Source organism: Engraulis encrasicolus, chromosome 2, assembly GCF_034702125.1.
Source record: "Engraulis encrasicolus isolate BLACKSEA-1 chromosome 2, IST_EnEncr_1.0, whole genome shotgun sequence".
NCBI classification, from domain to species: Eukaryota; Metazoa; Chordata; class Actinopteri; order Clupeiformes; family Engraulidae; genus Engraulis; species Engraulis encrasicolus.
The window spans coordinates 31832754-31848516 of record NC_085858.1 but is presented as its reverse complement, the minus strand read 5'-3'; the positions used below and the strand labels follow the sequence as shown (position 1 = coordinate 31848516).

The 15763-nt window shown below is 48.9% G+C and overlaps 1 protein-coding gene across 2 annotated transcripts in view; it reads left to right on the top strand.

Moving 5' to 3' along the window:
• The window catches only part of aatka (apoptosis-associated tyrosine kinase a), a 93933-nt gene extending 78501 nt beyond the window's left edge, over positions 1-15432 (top strand). For both annotated transcript variants that reach the window (XM_063186392.1, XM_063186403.1), the window contains 9 exons: positions 863-996; positions 2460-2544; positions 3175-3296; positions 4093-4242; positions 6551-6819; positions 7138-10712; positions 11190-11337; positions 11782-11994; positions 14233-15432. In XM_063186392.1, the coding sequence (XP_063042462.1) occupies positions 863-996; positions 2460-2544; positions 3175-3296; positions 4093-4242; positions 6551-6819; positions 7138-10712; positions 11190-11337; positions 11782-11994; positions 14233-14261 (4725 nt within the window). In that variant the 3' untranslated portion in view covers positions 14262-15432. The remainder of the gene's footprint in view (positions 1-862; positions 997-2459; positions 2545-3174; positions 3297-4092; positions 4243-6550; positions 6820-7137; positions 10713-11189; positions 11338-11781; positions 11995-14232) is intronic.
• The last annotated feature ends 331 nt before the right edge of the window (positions 15433-15763 follow it).

The following is a 15763-nucleotide window of genomic DNA, read 5'->3' as shown; positions in this document are numbered from 1 at the left end:
AGACTCCACATAGGTTATTTTTATGTCTTCACTTTTGAATGGCATCGTGGTGGGCTGTTATGTCAGCGGCCGTCCATGTTAAGTAGGCTGCAGAGAGGAGAGCTGGCTCTATCCTGTTCTGTTGTTTGGCTGGGAAGGGATTGGATGTGGTTTGGTGCCCTCTGTTGGGCACAGTGTGTAACTGACGAGGTCTAGTGTAGCAGCAGAATGTTGTTTTTGCCTGAGGTTTCTTCCTAATTATTAAATGAGGTTGTTTTCCTCCTCAGTCTGTACTGAATTTCTTTCCAGCAAAAATCTTAAATCAAATGAAAAGAGAGTTTTTCCTCTCCCCTGTTGCCACCAGGGGCCACGTTTACATATCCCTGATCCCTCTATGCCACTTCTTGTGAATTTCATACCATTTTAGTATTTCATTATTACTCAGCATATGTAACAGAGGCCAACTAGTAGAGAGTGCAGTGGCGTGGGACATTAGAAAATCTCCCTCTTGAAGCATCATACAGTATCGGTAGCCCTGTGCTATCGGACTGGTCCGTTAGCTCAGTGGTATTGTGCTGTGCCTCCCATACCCAAACCGATGCGTTGATTAGAAGGTGTCGAGTTCGAGACCCAAGGGGCAGACTGCGCTGGGACACCTTAGTCATACATACTTTGACCCTTTTGCCTTTTGCTTTTCAAATGATCCCATTCTACTTATTTTAATTTTTTATTATTTTATTACTATTGCTTAATATTATTGTTCTTTATCGAACTGTTAAGCACACTGAGCTGCACGTCTTGTATGAATTGTGCTATACAAATACAGTTATTATTATTATTATTATTATTATTCATCCCGTTCTGGTGTGTGTGCGAAACGCAGGGTGATGTGAAGGGCTACCTGCGTAGCTGCCGAGCTTCGGACACGGGGACCCCTGACCCTCTGATCCTCCAGCGAATGGCGTGCGAGATCGCCTCCGGCCTGCTGCACCTCCACAAACACAACTTCATTCACAGGTAGGACAGGAAGCTACCTTTGTAGCGAAAGAAATGGGTCTGTCACTTTATTTTCCGGGGGGGGGGGGGGGGACGACGACACTGCAGTTGTTATTATCAGCCCTTAAAGTCACCCTCTGCAGTTTTTGTGGTTCCTGCGACACGTCTGTCTCAAAAACCTACAGTACACTGTCATGAAAAAAAAATCCTCTCTTTCTTCCTTTTAGTCATCCACTCCCCCTTTAAAGGTGCAGTGTGTTATGTATGGGGTTCATTAAAAGGTGTGTTGCCAATTCACAGACCCTGCATTACCTATTTGTATCCTACATTACCTATTCAGGGACATACTGGACTACCCGGTACTTTATCTGGTTTTCTGCTCTGTATTACATTATGGATTATATCTGCTTTGTTTTTGTTGTAATACAATGAAAGGTGATCTATCCTCCTTCAGCACAATCTTAACGGTCAATACGTTGTTCGGGTTTCAGTTGTTGTAAACAGCTCTAAAGAAAAGACTGATATTACAGCGTTATTGAATTTTAAAAATATGTTGTAATGTACAGTATGTATATGTTGTTGTGCTTGTTTGTTTGTCTGTGTACCTCTGGACTCCTCCCCAGTTGGTTCCACTCTGTAACAATACCCTGTGTTTGCTCGATAGTTGTTATCATTAAAATGTATCACTTTTTAATATTTAATATTATTTTGTAAACGTTCTACTGATATTTTAAGTGGCATACAGTACCGTATGTACTGTACCTCTGGACTTGTCTCCTGTTGTGGTCCCCCTCTGTAACAATATCCTGGTGCTGCTTGAGTGGCTGTGTGAGACTCCAGCATCAGTGATTTTGTTGCAGATGGCGATGCCTGTCTGCTCTGCTCTGTTCTGCACTGCTCTCTTGGCACCCGCCCCTGGATGTGATGATCATTAGTCTCGGCTACAACAACACTCCTGTCTTTTATGAATTTATATCATCTGCCTGATTTGCATCCAGACTGCTGTAATACTGTCATTATGCATACCGGAAGACATTGGCTAGACTAGTCTAGGAGCATACTGTAAAATTGCTGAAACTGTTCATGGCAAGGGGTTGCATTGCATATCATGCAAGCCTGGCTTTCCCGACTTCAACGCTTTATTTGCGAGCATTTTATCTGGCCTTCTCAAATTGTCAACCCATTTGTCGGAGGGAGAGGCAAAGGGTGTGTCTAACTCACGTTCATGAAATGCGCTCATATGATTTTGGTTGAAGCTACAATGGATCCATCCATTCCTTCACTCACCTGCTAATTGAACTGGTGCATCATTGCCTTAAATTCTGGGCCCCCTCTCTCCCTGTGACCTCTTTATCGCCCCCTGTCAGCTTCCCTGTATATTGATGAAAGACACCTAATGCAACAAACAGTAAGAAAATAAGAGGAGCACTGTTTACATATTTTGTCATCTTAGTCTCCATGTTTGCACCCTCTCCCCCCTCTAGTGACCTGGCCCTCAGGAACTGCCTGCTGACCTCTGAGATGTCGGTGAAGGTCGGGGACTACGGCCTCTCCCACAGCCGCTACAGGGTAAGACCAGACAGCTGGGCCATCATTTGGAGGATGATTGTACTCCTCTTATTTATTGCTCCTCTTCCTCGTCTTCTCCTTCCTTCCTTCATTTCATCACCATCATCATCTTCATCCTCATCATCACCACCACCACCACCATCCTTATTTCTTTCTTCCTTTCTGATTGGCAACCAATGGGGCCCACCTGGAAGTACTCTGAGCAGCTTCCGGCAGTATCACTCATTCTACCCATTCTACTTCTTTCTTACATGTCTTCCTCTTCATCACCATCATAACCATCCTCATCACCACCATCATCATCGTCATCCTCATCATTGTCATCATTGTTCCTACTTTGCACTGCTTCCCGTCATATCATTTGTTCTCCCCCAATTCTACCCTTTCTTTCCTCCACTTCTCCCCCCTCCTCTTCCTCACACTTCATGACAATAACCATCATCGTCATCAACAACAACATCATCATCATCCATATCTTCCTACCTTCCTGTCTCACCGCTAAAGTGTCGTAGTAGGGCCAATTTAAAATGGAAGCAATGAACGGTTGCAGGAGTGTCACTCATTCTCCCCCAATTGTTCCTCCATCTCCTCCGTGCCCCTCCTCCTCCCCCTCCCCTCCCCCTCCCCCAGGATGACTACTTTGTGACGGCGGATCAGATTTGGGTGCCTCTGCGCTGGATCGCCCCGGAGCTCATCGACGAGGTCCACGGCAACCTGCTGGTGGTGGACCAGACCAAAGCAAGCAACGTGTGGTGAGCAGACCCCAGTAACCCGTTTCTGTTGTAGGGCTATTAGGATCCTACAAAACCAGACAACGTTCCTTTAACGTTAGCTTGGTTTGGGTCTAATCTAACCTTTAGAGAACCCCATTCCAACGATCCCTTTAGAAGTACATTCTGTGTAACTGGGGACTGTGTTACTTGTATTATCCTTCAGTCTAATGATATGTAATAGTAATTTATTCTTACGCTCTCAAAAGTGCTCTTGATGGATGCTGTCGATTTGATTTATACTCTAACTGCTCTTGTCTTAGATACCCACTGATGTCCAGTTTATTATTATGTAATAAAGGCAGGGCATTGATTCCTAGTGAATGTTCACACCATAATGCAACCCATTTGTTTTTCTATGGTAATTTGTTTTATTGGGTTTGATAGTTACTATTATTGATTAGCTTTGTCTTCTGGCTTGGGGCTGCATGAGTATCTCAGTGGTCTGTGTCACTCTTTCCCTCGCTGTGTCGTGATGCCTTCTGTTGCCAACCAATTTACTCAGTGGATCAATTGGTTTTAATGGATAAACGGTTGACATTTATGCTCTGCGGGTGGCATTTTCCCTAACAAGGTGTGTGCTGTGTGTGTGTGTGTGTGTGTGTGTGTGTGTGTGTGTGTGTGTGTGTGTGTGTGTGTGTGTGTGTGTGTGTGTGTGTGTGTGTGTGTGTGTGTGTGTGTGTGTGTGTGTGTGTTTGTGTGTGTGTGTGTGTGTGTGTATCTCTCTCTCTCTCTCTCTCTCTCTCTCTCTGTGTGTGCGTGTCCCCCACCCACACAGGTCTCTGGGCGTGACAATCTGGGAGCTGTTTGAGCTGGGCAACCAGCCGTACCGCCACTACTCGGACCGGCAGGTGCTGACCTACGCTGTCAAGGAGCAGCAACTCAAGCTGCCCAAGCCCCTCCTCAAGGTGCCCCTGGCCGAGCGCTGGTGAGTCATGACAGATGCAGCCTTGATGCTTATTTCGTCATGGGTCATTATTCTGAGCGGTAGAATAGAAAAAAACTCTGAATAGAATAGAATTTAATAGAATTGAATAGTTTATTTATAACTACTAAAATAATAGTAGTTTGGTGGTAAAATGTTACCAAAACCTCCCAAAATTGTCAGAATATATTAAGCAGCCGTGGCCTAATGGTTAGGAAGGTGGTCTTTAGATCAGAGGGTTGCAGGTTCGAATCCCACCCTTACCTCTCCCAGCACCTCCATCCTTGACTTAAGTGACATGTACTATATGTGCCATCCTGTAAAAAACTGGAAGTCGCTTTGGATAAAAGGATCCACTGTAATGTAATAATGTAGTAATAATAATAATAAGAATAAGAAGAAGAAGGTGTAAATACTGTGCATGTCTTTGCGAGTCACAGTGTTATTAATCCTCAGAAAAAAAACATTATCTTAATGATCCGTCCCTTATTGTTCCCACCAGTGGTCAGTCTTCACATGGCAGCCAATCATTGGTGCTTATCTGAGTACGCCCATTACCCTTCTTACTGCTGCTGCACCACACAGCCATAGCTCCTCCCGCTGCAGTGCACTGCCCACCATATAACTGTCAATGTAATTTTAACTGCAGCCGCAATAGCACCTGAAGAAGCAAGCGCACTGTAGTCCCGAGTTAATATTCCGAGCATGTTCAGAAGCGGCACTGAAAAATCTATGGCTCATTCGCCTGATATGACCAGCCTTTAATAGGACTCAAAACCCAGCAAGCAGAAGGGTATACAATTATACAAAGGCACAAAGTACACACATACTCATTTCAAATCCCATATTCTAGCTATCTGTCTGTCTGTCTTTCTTACCCCTCTCTCCCCTCTCTATCTTTCTCTTTTCGTGTTTATACCTCTCTTTCTGTTTCACCCTCAGGCACACAAGTAAAATACTCATTTTGATTTCCACATTCTAGCTCAGCCTGCCTGCCTGCCTGCCTGCCTACCTGCCTGTCTTTCTTTCTGTTTGTCTCTATCTCTCCTCTCACTCTTTCTCTTTTCCTGTTTCTGTCTCCCTTTCTGTTTCTCTCTGAGACACGCAAGTTACACAAAGACACAAAGGCGCGCCCCTTACACACACCATTAAGCGTTTAATTAGGAGTGGTGCTACAGTACAGTAGGGTGCTGCAGGCAGCCACTGTAGTAGTGTATTGGGGCATCCATCTGGGGCCCCTCCCATTCTGTCCTGCTGCCATGGCGATGAGTAATGCATCCGCACTGCACGCCAGAGCAGAGGAGAGCAGAGCAGAGCAGCGTGTCGTGTCATTACTGCAGCTCGCATGGCTGTCTGTCAGGCTCTCGTGGCTGTCTGTCAGCGCCGCATCACCACGCTGGCCTGGCGCCATGCCAATCACGTACTCGCACGCTGCCTGCCACCTCCACCCCGCGACCCCCCTGGCTGGCACTGTTGTTCACATCCAACCATGTGACTAATGACCATACCAAACACTTGGCAAACAGCCAGCTTCTGGAGAGAAGTGTGTGCTGTGCTAAGCTGAATCCAGTGATGGGCAGGACCGTATTAAGACACTGGGGTGCCCCTGGGTACTAATACCTCGCAGGTGCCCCCTTTATGAACAATATTTGTAAAGCCTGTGTCATGCCCCCTAACTGGCTGTGAATGGTGGGTGCCCCTGAGCACTGTGCCACTGGCCCTTATGGATAATACGGGCCTGGTGATGGGTGATGGGTTAGACCACAGGGAAGGCTGCAAACACTAATACAAAAGCTGTATAAATTCTGTTTTGATTATTTAGATAGCTTTTTTTGTTAAACAAAAACAAAACAGCAGAAACTGTCAGTGCAGTAAAAGGACAGACCAACAGGATCGGTCGCTTTTTCGAAAACGGAAATACGTTAGGGGTCCTTAACACAACTGGGCTTCTGGGGGTCCTTGGAATTTGGGTGTCATATTTGATAGCCTGTTCATTTGGTAGCCTTGTTACATTTGAGCAGAAATCCTTACTTAAAATATGGTCCTGGTCTGAGGCTAAAGCATTTTGCCAACATTTTGTAACCATGTGACCAATATTCCTATTGCCATTCTAATTTATGTGCCTAAATCCATGTAAATTGATTGACCTTTCAACTCATGGTTTTCTCCTACTACTCTTTCCCTCTCTCATCTCTGTGTGTGTATGTGTGCCTGTGTGTGTGCGCGCGAATGTGTGTGTGCCTGTGTGTCTCCGTCTATGTGTGTGTGTGTGTGCGTGTGTGTGTGCGTTCATGCGCGTGTATGCTGCTAGGTATGAGGTGATGCAGTTCTGCTGGCTGCAGCCAGAGCAGCGTCCCGTTGCAGAGGAGGTGCACCTCCTGCTCAGCTACCTGTGTGCCAAGGGCATGAGTGAGGCCGAGGAGGACTTCGACAAGCGCTGGAACTCCCTGCGGCCCGGAGTGGGGGTTGGCATCGCCGGTGGCAGTGGTGGCGGCGGTGGCAGTGGCATGGTGGTGGGCAGCCTAGGCAGTCACGGCAGTGGCTCGCCCGGAGCCTCGGTCTCGGCATCAGCATCACACAGTAATATACCCATTTTTACTTTAACTTTTAAAGACTTGAAATAAAACTCCATTTCAGAAAATATGGCCCAGCTCAGAAATAGTGTTTATTTTACCCTTTGGCCAGTATAACACTTTCAAAGTAAATTCTACTCAATATCTTGTAAATATCAACACAGAAATGTGAAAAATGATTGAACACTGGTGGCACCTGGGCCGGTAATTGTCTTGCTAGTAGAGCTCCTATGTTCTGTGTATCTGTGTGTTTACGTACATGTGTATGCTTCTAGACATCCTCATCTCCTTACTACTCTACTCTACTTTTTTTTTTACTGTGCAGGGGGCGACCTGGCGTCCTCCTCCGCCTCCTCCTCCTTCCCGTTGCTGGAGCACTTCTCCGGGGGCGGCGGCGGGGGCGGGGTGGCGGACGGCTTCCAGGCCGGCGTGGAGGGCGGCGACGACATCTTGACGGTCACCGAGACCAGCCACGGCCTGAACTTCGAGTACAAGTGGCAGCAGGCCTCGCGCGCCAGCCACGAGCAGCCCTACTGCTCCTCCTCCACCTCGGGCACGCTGGGCCAGAGCAACCCCAGCTACCAGGACATCTACTACCCGCCCCTGGACAACCCCTCGGGGGGCTGCAGCGGTGGTGGCAGCAGCGTCGACAGCAAGGGCGAGGGCCTCACCCTGGGTGTCTCTCCATCGTACTACGAGTCGGACCACCTGGGCGTGGTGCCGGTGCTGAGCGCCCACAGCCCCTCGGTGAGCAGCGAGTACTACATCCGCATCGAGGAGCCCGTGGAGTGCAACATCCAGCTGGAGGACACCGACCTGGACTTCAGCCCCGGGATGGACGCCGGCGGCCGCGGGACCTACTCCATGGGTGGCGGCAGCGGCGGGGGCAGGGAGTGCCAGGTCGACCTCGAGCACAACAGCTACTGGTCGGCAGCGGGTCACGACGGTCGTCACAAACCCAGTGCCTACGACTCGGACCTGAGCCCAGACATCTCCCTCAGCATGGAGCCCCTCCAGAGGCGGGCCTCCGGCGCCAGCTCCGGCGAACACGAGAGAGTACCCCGGCAGTACTTCTCCCCCAGCGAGAGGACCAGCATGCTGCACTGTGACCAGCTGTCCCCCGACGAGCGGCCCGCGCGCCACAGGAGGGACCGCTACGTGGAGGAGCAGGAGGACAGCTGGAGTCCCCCCCTCAGCCGCACCCACAGGCTCGCCGCCCCAGACAACCCCATGGGCATCTCCCTGTCCCTCAGTAGCCCCAGCCTGGGGTGCTGCGACCCGTACTTAGAGGCCAACCAGGCGTCCAGCGTCGACAGAAGCATGTCCAATGAGGGCTACTATGACATGACGGGGACGCTGCTGAAGAGCCTGCCCAGATCTCACTACATCAGCGTCAGTTTGGAGGCGGGGGATGGTCGACGCGTGGCGCCCGGCGTCGGACGAGACGCTCCAGAGGACGATGACCTTTTCACAGAGGCCGAGGCCACCAACTGGACCTCCAATCAGTCCGCCAACAACAATAGTTTAAATTTTGATTTCAGGCAAGCGGTAGGCTATCAAGATGTCTACCTTGACCTGCACCAGACCACTCCATCTTCTGGCATGAAGACCTTTGGGTCTGAAAAAGTAGCAGCCAACGATCCTTTTAATACCTCCAAGCCCCTGTTCTACCTGGAGGCAACAGGTAGTGACAACTCATCTGGCGCTAACGCTAATAAGACAACTTCTGACTTATCTGGTGAATGCGAAACATACATCCATTTGTGCCATAAGGGTGGACAGGAAACGTCAGACTCGCCTTTGACAGTCTGTCCATCCATAGACAATCCCCAGCGAACTGAGCCGACATCGCAGGCCGAAGAGAAAAATGCGGTTTGTAAAAAAGCCTCCGAGAAAGTCCCCAACCTCTCTGTGGAAGAGAGCATGCCACACAGCGGAGAAGTAGCCCACAACCACCATTCCAGCGAATCAACCAAGGCTCAGATAGAAGCGTCTCGACCCGCGGCCACTGATTTCACGGACGGCATTCACACAGGCATCACCATGCAAACAAAACACTCAGACAACAAAGAGACCGCGGGGAACATGTGGGGCCTTAACACCTGCAACAACACGCGCGTCACCACGGGCAGCATTAGCATACTCTCCGGCAAGAAGCTCTCGCACCCCGAGGTCGGGTCAGAGCGCATCTCCGTCTCTGAGTGCAGCCGAGCGGGAGACAGTGGTGGCGGCGGTGGCGGCGGAGGCTGTGGAGGAGGGGGCGGCGTGGAGGTAGGCAGCTCCAGCATGAGCCTGGCCGACATCATTTACGACTGCAGCGATGACGACAGTGCCGACGTCACCTCAGGGGTGTTTGCCGACTCGCCCTTGGACTATGCCGAGGTCGGGGACGTCGGGGTGGCCCACAGACACCTGCTGAGGCCAGTGAAGGTGGCACACAACGCCGAGGAGGTCATCCACCTGGCCTCCAGCAGCAGCCCCTGTGACAGTTTCAGCCTCGGCGGCTACCACCACCACCACCACCACGCGTCCTCCTCCGTCCAGCCCAAGTCGCTGGACAGCGGCTACGACACGGAGAACAATGAGTCCCCCGAGTTCGTCCCCAAGGATCTGGAGGGGAAGTCCAGCTCAGCTCTCAGCGTGAGCCTGGAGTCGGACGAGCCCGACATGGTCCTCCAGCTTGACTTGGAGGATGAGATGGCAGACATGGAGGGGGTGGTGCTCCTGACCCCGTCAAGCAACAGCAGCGGCGGTGGGGAGGGGCGGCAGCTGAGCAGGATGAACGGGAAGAACCCTTACAGGGACTCTGCCTACTTCTCCGACTACGACGCGGAAAATGACAGGAGCCCCAGTGACGGGGTCGTCGGCGCTTTCTTCAGCGGTCACGAGGATGACGAGTGCGTTGTCAGCCTGCATGTGAAAGGAGAAGAATGCAATCCGGAGCAAGAGAGGCACCCTGGACACTGTTTTGCATCTCTGAAGGATAGCCGAGACGTCTCCCAGTTCCCCGCTTCCGACAGGGACAGGGGGGATGCTGCCGCCGCCAAGCCCCGCCATCCCGGCTCATCCTCTCCCTCCGCTGTCGTGCCTGTGCCCGTGCTCGACGCGCTGTCGCCATTCCCTCCACAGATGGGAGGATGCCTGACCAAGGAGTCGGCTCCCGACGAGGGCATCATAATGGAGACGGAGAACTCGGCGTCGGAGGAGGCGTCGTCCGACTGCTGCGCGTCCGCGCCGCCCATGGAGGCAGCCTCGTCCGCCACGCAGCAGGGCGCCGGCGCGCTGAACAGCAGAGCCGCCAATGAGGACTTCTCGCCGGCTGTGTCGCTGGGCTCCGAGTCCACCTTGGCCAGCTTCGGGGATGACGACGCTGTCCAGGACACGGACAACTGCGATGGATGTCACGAAGGAGGAGGAGGAGGAGGAGGAGGAGGAGGAGGAGGAGGAGGAGGAGAAGACTCCAAACCTGCGGACGTGCAGATGGACGTGACGGACATCCGAGAGATCGACGACACCGACGAGGAGTCACCGGGTAGCAGCGAAGGGGTGTACAACTCCTCCATGCGGACCTCGTGCGACCTGGCATCCCCAGACCTGGGCCTCGACGGACGGGCTCCGCTGGGGGACGGCGAGGACGCGGACGAGGAGGACTCCGATGACAGCGAGTCGGATGAGGAGCTGCGCAGCTACAACATCCAGGAGCAGAGTGATGACGAGGAGAGCGACGAGGACCTGTCCGTGGTTCCCGTGGTGGTGAGCGAGCGGGGCAGTGCCCGCCACCTGCGCAGCCTCCTCAAGATGCCCTCTCTGCTCACTGAGTCCTTCTGTGACGAGCTGGAGCAGCACAAGAGGAAGGCGGTGTCCTTCTTCGATGACGTCACCGTCTTCCTGTTTGACCAGGTCAGTCATGCCTCCCAATGCTGATTTTTTATATTATTTTGAGCTTTTAATGCCCTTATTGTGACAGTACAGTTACAGAGGGACAGGAAATGAGTGGGGAGAGAGAGATTGGGAAGGCTAGGCAAACGGCCAGGGTCAGAACCGAACCCGGGTCGCCGGCACAGTAACCTAGGGCCTTAACATTAGGCCACGGCAGGGCCCTCCCAACATTTGGAACACCAAATGTTTTTGGGGACACTGAGCTTCAGCACCGTCCATTTTGTTTTGCTGTTACATACAGTATAGCTGCACAGCACCAAGAAGAGTTAATGTAACTTTACTGTTGCAGCTGACAGTATATAGCTTAACAGTATTGAGAAATTAGCATCAGCAAAGTATGAAATAATTCCCATTCCTCACAGTTTACATTGAAAAGTGATAATATTACGATTTTGAAGTTAAAATCCACTATTAATCATTTTGCTCTGTATTTTTCAGGAAAGCCCAACAGGTGACTTGGCTGACTACAGCTTCCCTCCAGGCGCAGATGCCAATGGCGATAGCGATGCTCAGCCCTCAGACATGGAGGCCACCACCCCACCAGAGGGCAGTAGCCCTGAAAAACTGGAAAATGACATGGAAGAAGGTAAAAGGAGCTACTGTCAGGTTTTCATTAAAAATGCACTTAACTGGAAATGCAGCACAGAAGGTGTATATTGTCAAATTACAGAATGTATATCGTAAAGTATGCCAAATCATTATGTTAAAAGGTGTTGACTTTGACATTTACAGCAAGCCTGTGTACAGTATCCTGTAATCATGCCCTGTTCTGTATATTCTGTATTTTGACACAATGCACTCTGGATATAGCCTGGGAACTCCCATACTGCCTTTAGTTCTACACAATCGTTTCGATCTGAAAGACTAATCTCACTTGTGATTAGGTCTGGTGTTAACCAGGCAACTCTGGATATGATTCTGTTGATTGATTTTGTCCTCTGTTGTAAAGTGCTTTGGACTGAAACTAAGCATCTAGTAAATGTAATGTAACAAGCTGCTGTTCAGTGAATTCTTTTTCCAACTCCAAAAGGCGGATGCTTTGATTGGGATGAGGACTTCGACTCTTCGACTCCGACTCCCAGCCCCTCTTCTGCAGAGCCGCCTCTGGGGGCCATCGTCCTGCCCCTGAGTCCTCCCCCCAAGGCAGCCGAGGAGAGGCCCGTGCTACAGCAGCACTCGCGCTTCAGTGTCTCGCGCTTCTCCATCACACAAGTGTCCGACACTGACATGGACTCCATGGGAGGTGAGACCCTCATGTAGTCTAGAAGAGCTGTGGTGGGCAACCTGGATTCATTAGTGATAGTCCAGTGCCACATATTAGAAATGCTCAATTCAAACGGGCGAAGATTCAGACAACCAGACAATCGACAGGACATTTGAAACGTGTGGCACTGCCTTATAAAGTAATGAATTCAGGTTGCATATCAGTGTAGAGGAATAGGGTATTTCAATCAACTGAAGTTAGGTGCACTCTCTCATACTGTATGCCCCCTGCTTCACATATGAACATGTGTCTAGCCGTGGATCGTGGCAGGAGTGTCTACATATGCTTGTTATCTAGCCCTAATCTTCAAGTGACTTGAATTACTTGGGTTAGTAAGACGAACTATACCAATATCAAGATCAGCCTTTAAAGATATCCTATGCAACTTTGACATAAACACACCGATATAAACAACTTTATAGCGACATCTAGTGGTTCTGCCGAAAATGTGCATTGAACTACATTAGACAGACATAGAGCTCTTCAGCGTTGACGTCAACTTGTATGCGGCGTTTGGACTACCGGTTCCATGGCGATTTTTTACATTGCAAAACGCCATAGAGATTCAGGTTTGGCAAAAATATAAGTTCCACGCCAACAACGAACATTAGCGTGTCCCCGCATCCCTTTCTCATTAGTGGAACGGATCGTATCATCATGTTGGTGTATTCACATGTTAAATCATGACGATTTTAATTCAATATTGCTAACCCCTTTCTGATCATTAAAACTTCCGAACTACATACTTTCCTTTGGTTGTCATGGGTACAACCCTCCGCACGTACATGCCGGCGCCGCTTCTGTAGTCGCCAAAAGTTTCCGGGTTTAGCATATGGACGCAACATCGTATTTATGTCGAAGTTTGACACAAAATGATCAACCATGTCATACCTACAGCCTATTTTTAACACCCTCGACAGTTTGCGGGGGTTCGCTAAGCGCGTGCTTGCACTCGGAGCTTATTTGAAATGTACCCCTATTCATTCCCAATGGAAGCCGGAAGCCGATACGAACCAGGAAGTCCTTAAATGCTAACATGAAAGACTACAATCTACTACATGCTTCCGCGTTACTGAAGAACTCTATTGGCTTCGAGATTATGTGCGAATTAAATTTCTTCGTCTTCTGTAATTAGCCAGATTCCCTTCTTGCATTCAGTTCTCTCCACTTCTAAGGGGCTTTATAAATCATATGTGCGATTCTCCCCCTTGCTTATGAGTTCGCTGCTTCGTAATTCACTTCACACAACTGCAATCATGTTTGCACTTCCCTCAGATGGATATTATTTGATCCACTTGTTCTCGGCAGATATCCCCGTCTTTATTTCACATTTCCAGCAACTATAGGCCTATAGTACCCGTACATTAGAAGAACGAGGAAACAAAAGGCTATTTTGTTGTCATAATAAAGATTTCGAAGTCGAGGTGACAAGACGCGTTTTTATCTTGTGTGGTGTTGAAAGTGAAAGTGGACACCCATAAGCCGGCTAGAGATCACGTTTTGTCTCCTCTTGATCGGCAACAACATAGGCCTATATTTTTAGCCTCGCTCGACTGATTGTGTCCTTTGACATCAAATAAAATGTGCGACATCAGATTTCAACTCGTATACATTTGTGTAGCTTTGTAAACTAAACGAGGTGGCGTGGGTTTTGAGACTGCGTACTGAATGAATGATAAAATCCCCATCTTTTGGCGTTCGGCTCTCTCCGGTTTGAAGCCCTTTTCCAATGTTCACACAAGCGATTTATTTGCCTGTCCAAACCTTTCATCTCAATTATCTCGTGATTTATTTGCAGTCCCATTCGTTGTTTTCACTGCATGCCAGCGTGATATTTCACAATCAGCTAGCCAGTAGCCAGCTTTCAGCAAGCTGCTGCTGCTTAGTTAGCAAACGAAGGGGAATAGGTCTCGCTCCGCTCATACAGCATAGAAATCTAGACGCCCCTAGCGGCCGCAAATTCCACAACAACAAAAGGCGCGGCGCCGCCAGGCAAAACTGCAAGTGCTGTTTCGGAGCAGGAGCACTAGGCGGTGATGGAAATATTGCCATTTCCCCCATAACGGGTCAGTCAAGCAAAACCTTGAGTACCAAGCCATTTCATGACTATGAAAAAGTTGCATAGTGTTTCTTTAAACAAGTACATTTATTGAGCAAATTTACAACGGCTCTGTGACAGTTCAAAAGTAAAAAAATAAATGTTTCTCTGTTTTTCAGGTTGCAGTGAGGAAAGTGAGCGGGAGTGAGAAGGCCTGTTTGGTGTGAGAACGTGCGGTTCTCTTACTACTTTGGGTGTCTTTTTTTATACGGGGGGTCAGCTGAAACCTGATAATCCAATCCAATTTCTGCCAGTGCCTCATATACTGTAGTAGAGAAATGCCATTCGTGACATCTTTCCACCAAACCATCACTGACAGGTGGGGGTAGCACTGACATAGCAGGAAATGCGAGCAGCCGTTACTACAAACTATAAATCTATGTGTAAGGTCAAAAAAAATGTATCACCTATTTATTCTAAATATGACATGTACGTGGAATTATCACATCTTTGCACAATTGACATTTGCAATGTTCATCAGGTCATTTTTTATTATTATTACATACTATACTATATAGTAGAAATAATGTGTTACATTGCTGTTTGTCATTGGCTGCCTTCCCAGTATTCACCCATCTCATTGGCCAGATCTTCCAGAGGACTGTTGTCACCCTCGATTGTTATTTAGGTTTTTATTTTGCACTGCTTGAGCCAAACAGAGAATTCCTTACGACGAAGCCACTGAGAGCTGCTGTGGCGATCCAAAGACGACAACCCTCCACGTTCAGGCGCCGAGCTGAACAAAATAAACAAGGAAGTGGTGGCGCAGGACTACATACACCAGAAGTGACAATACATATCCTCCCAGAAGTGACAACATTCAGTACTGACACAACCAATCGCAGAAGTGCTTACACTCTTCAACACTGACACAGCCAATCGCAGACATAGACAGTGAGTCCTACACTTCCTGGCATGTGGGACACATGGGGGGTGGGGGGTGGGCGGGCTGCCAATCTCACCACACTTATTTAACCAGAACGTTTTAGTTCAGGGAAGAAACAGAATCCTAAGATATACGTGGAACTTAAAGAACATGTCTTTCTTTGTCATGTTGTGCGTCATGTAGACTCCCATACCGCTGCTGGAAAGTGCTGTTAAAAATTATAAGAAGAAAAAAAAACAACAGCTCTCCCCCCCATTCCCCCTTTTCCATGTGTGCTGCTATCCATTTCAAAGTAAAGAAAAAGGCAAATAAAGAAATGAATTTAAAAAATCCCGCACTTTCAGTGTTACAAAATCAAGTGCTAGTTTATATGACAGTTACTTGTGTCATGTCTTTTAGCTATTGAGTGTTCTAAATAAAACACATGCAAATATGTTTGTGTCTTATTGGCGTTCCCATCACAATTAAATTTTAAGTAATTCAGATGTGATATTTTTTTTATCATGTGATGTTCTCCAACACCTATTTTTTTCTGGCAATTAAGGTATGGGAATGTGTGTGTGTGTGTGTGTGCGTGTGTGTGTGTGTGTGTGTGTGTGTGTCAGAGAGAGAGAGAGAGAGAGAGAGAGAGAGAGAGAGAGAGAGAGAGTGAGAGAGAGTGAGAGTGAGAGAGAGTGAGAGTGAGAGAGAGTGAGTGAGTGAGTGAGTGAGTGAGTGAGTGAGTGAGTGAGTGAGTGAGTGAGTGAGTGAGTGAGTGAGTGAAA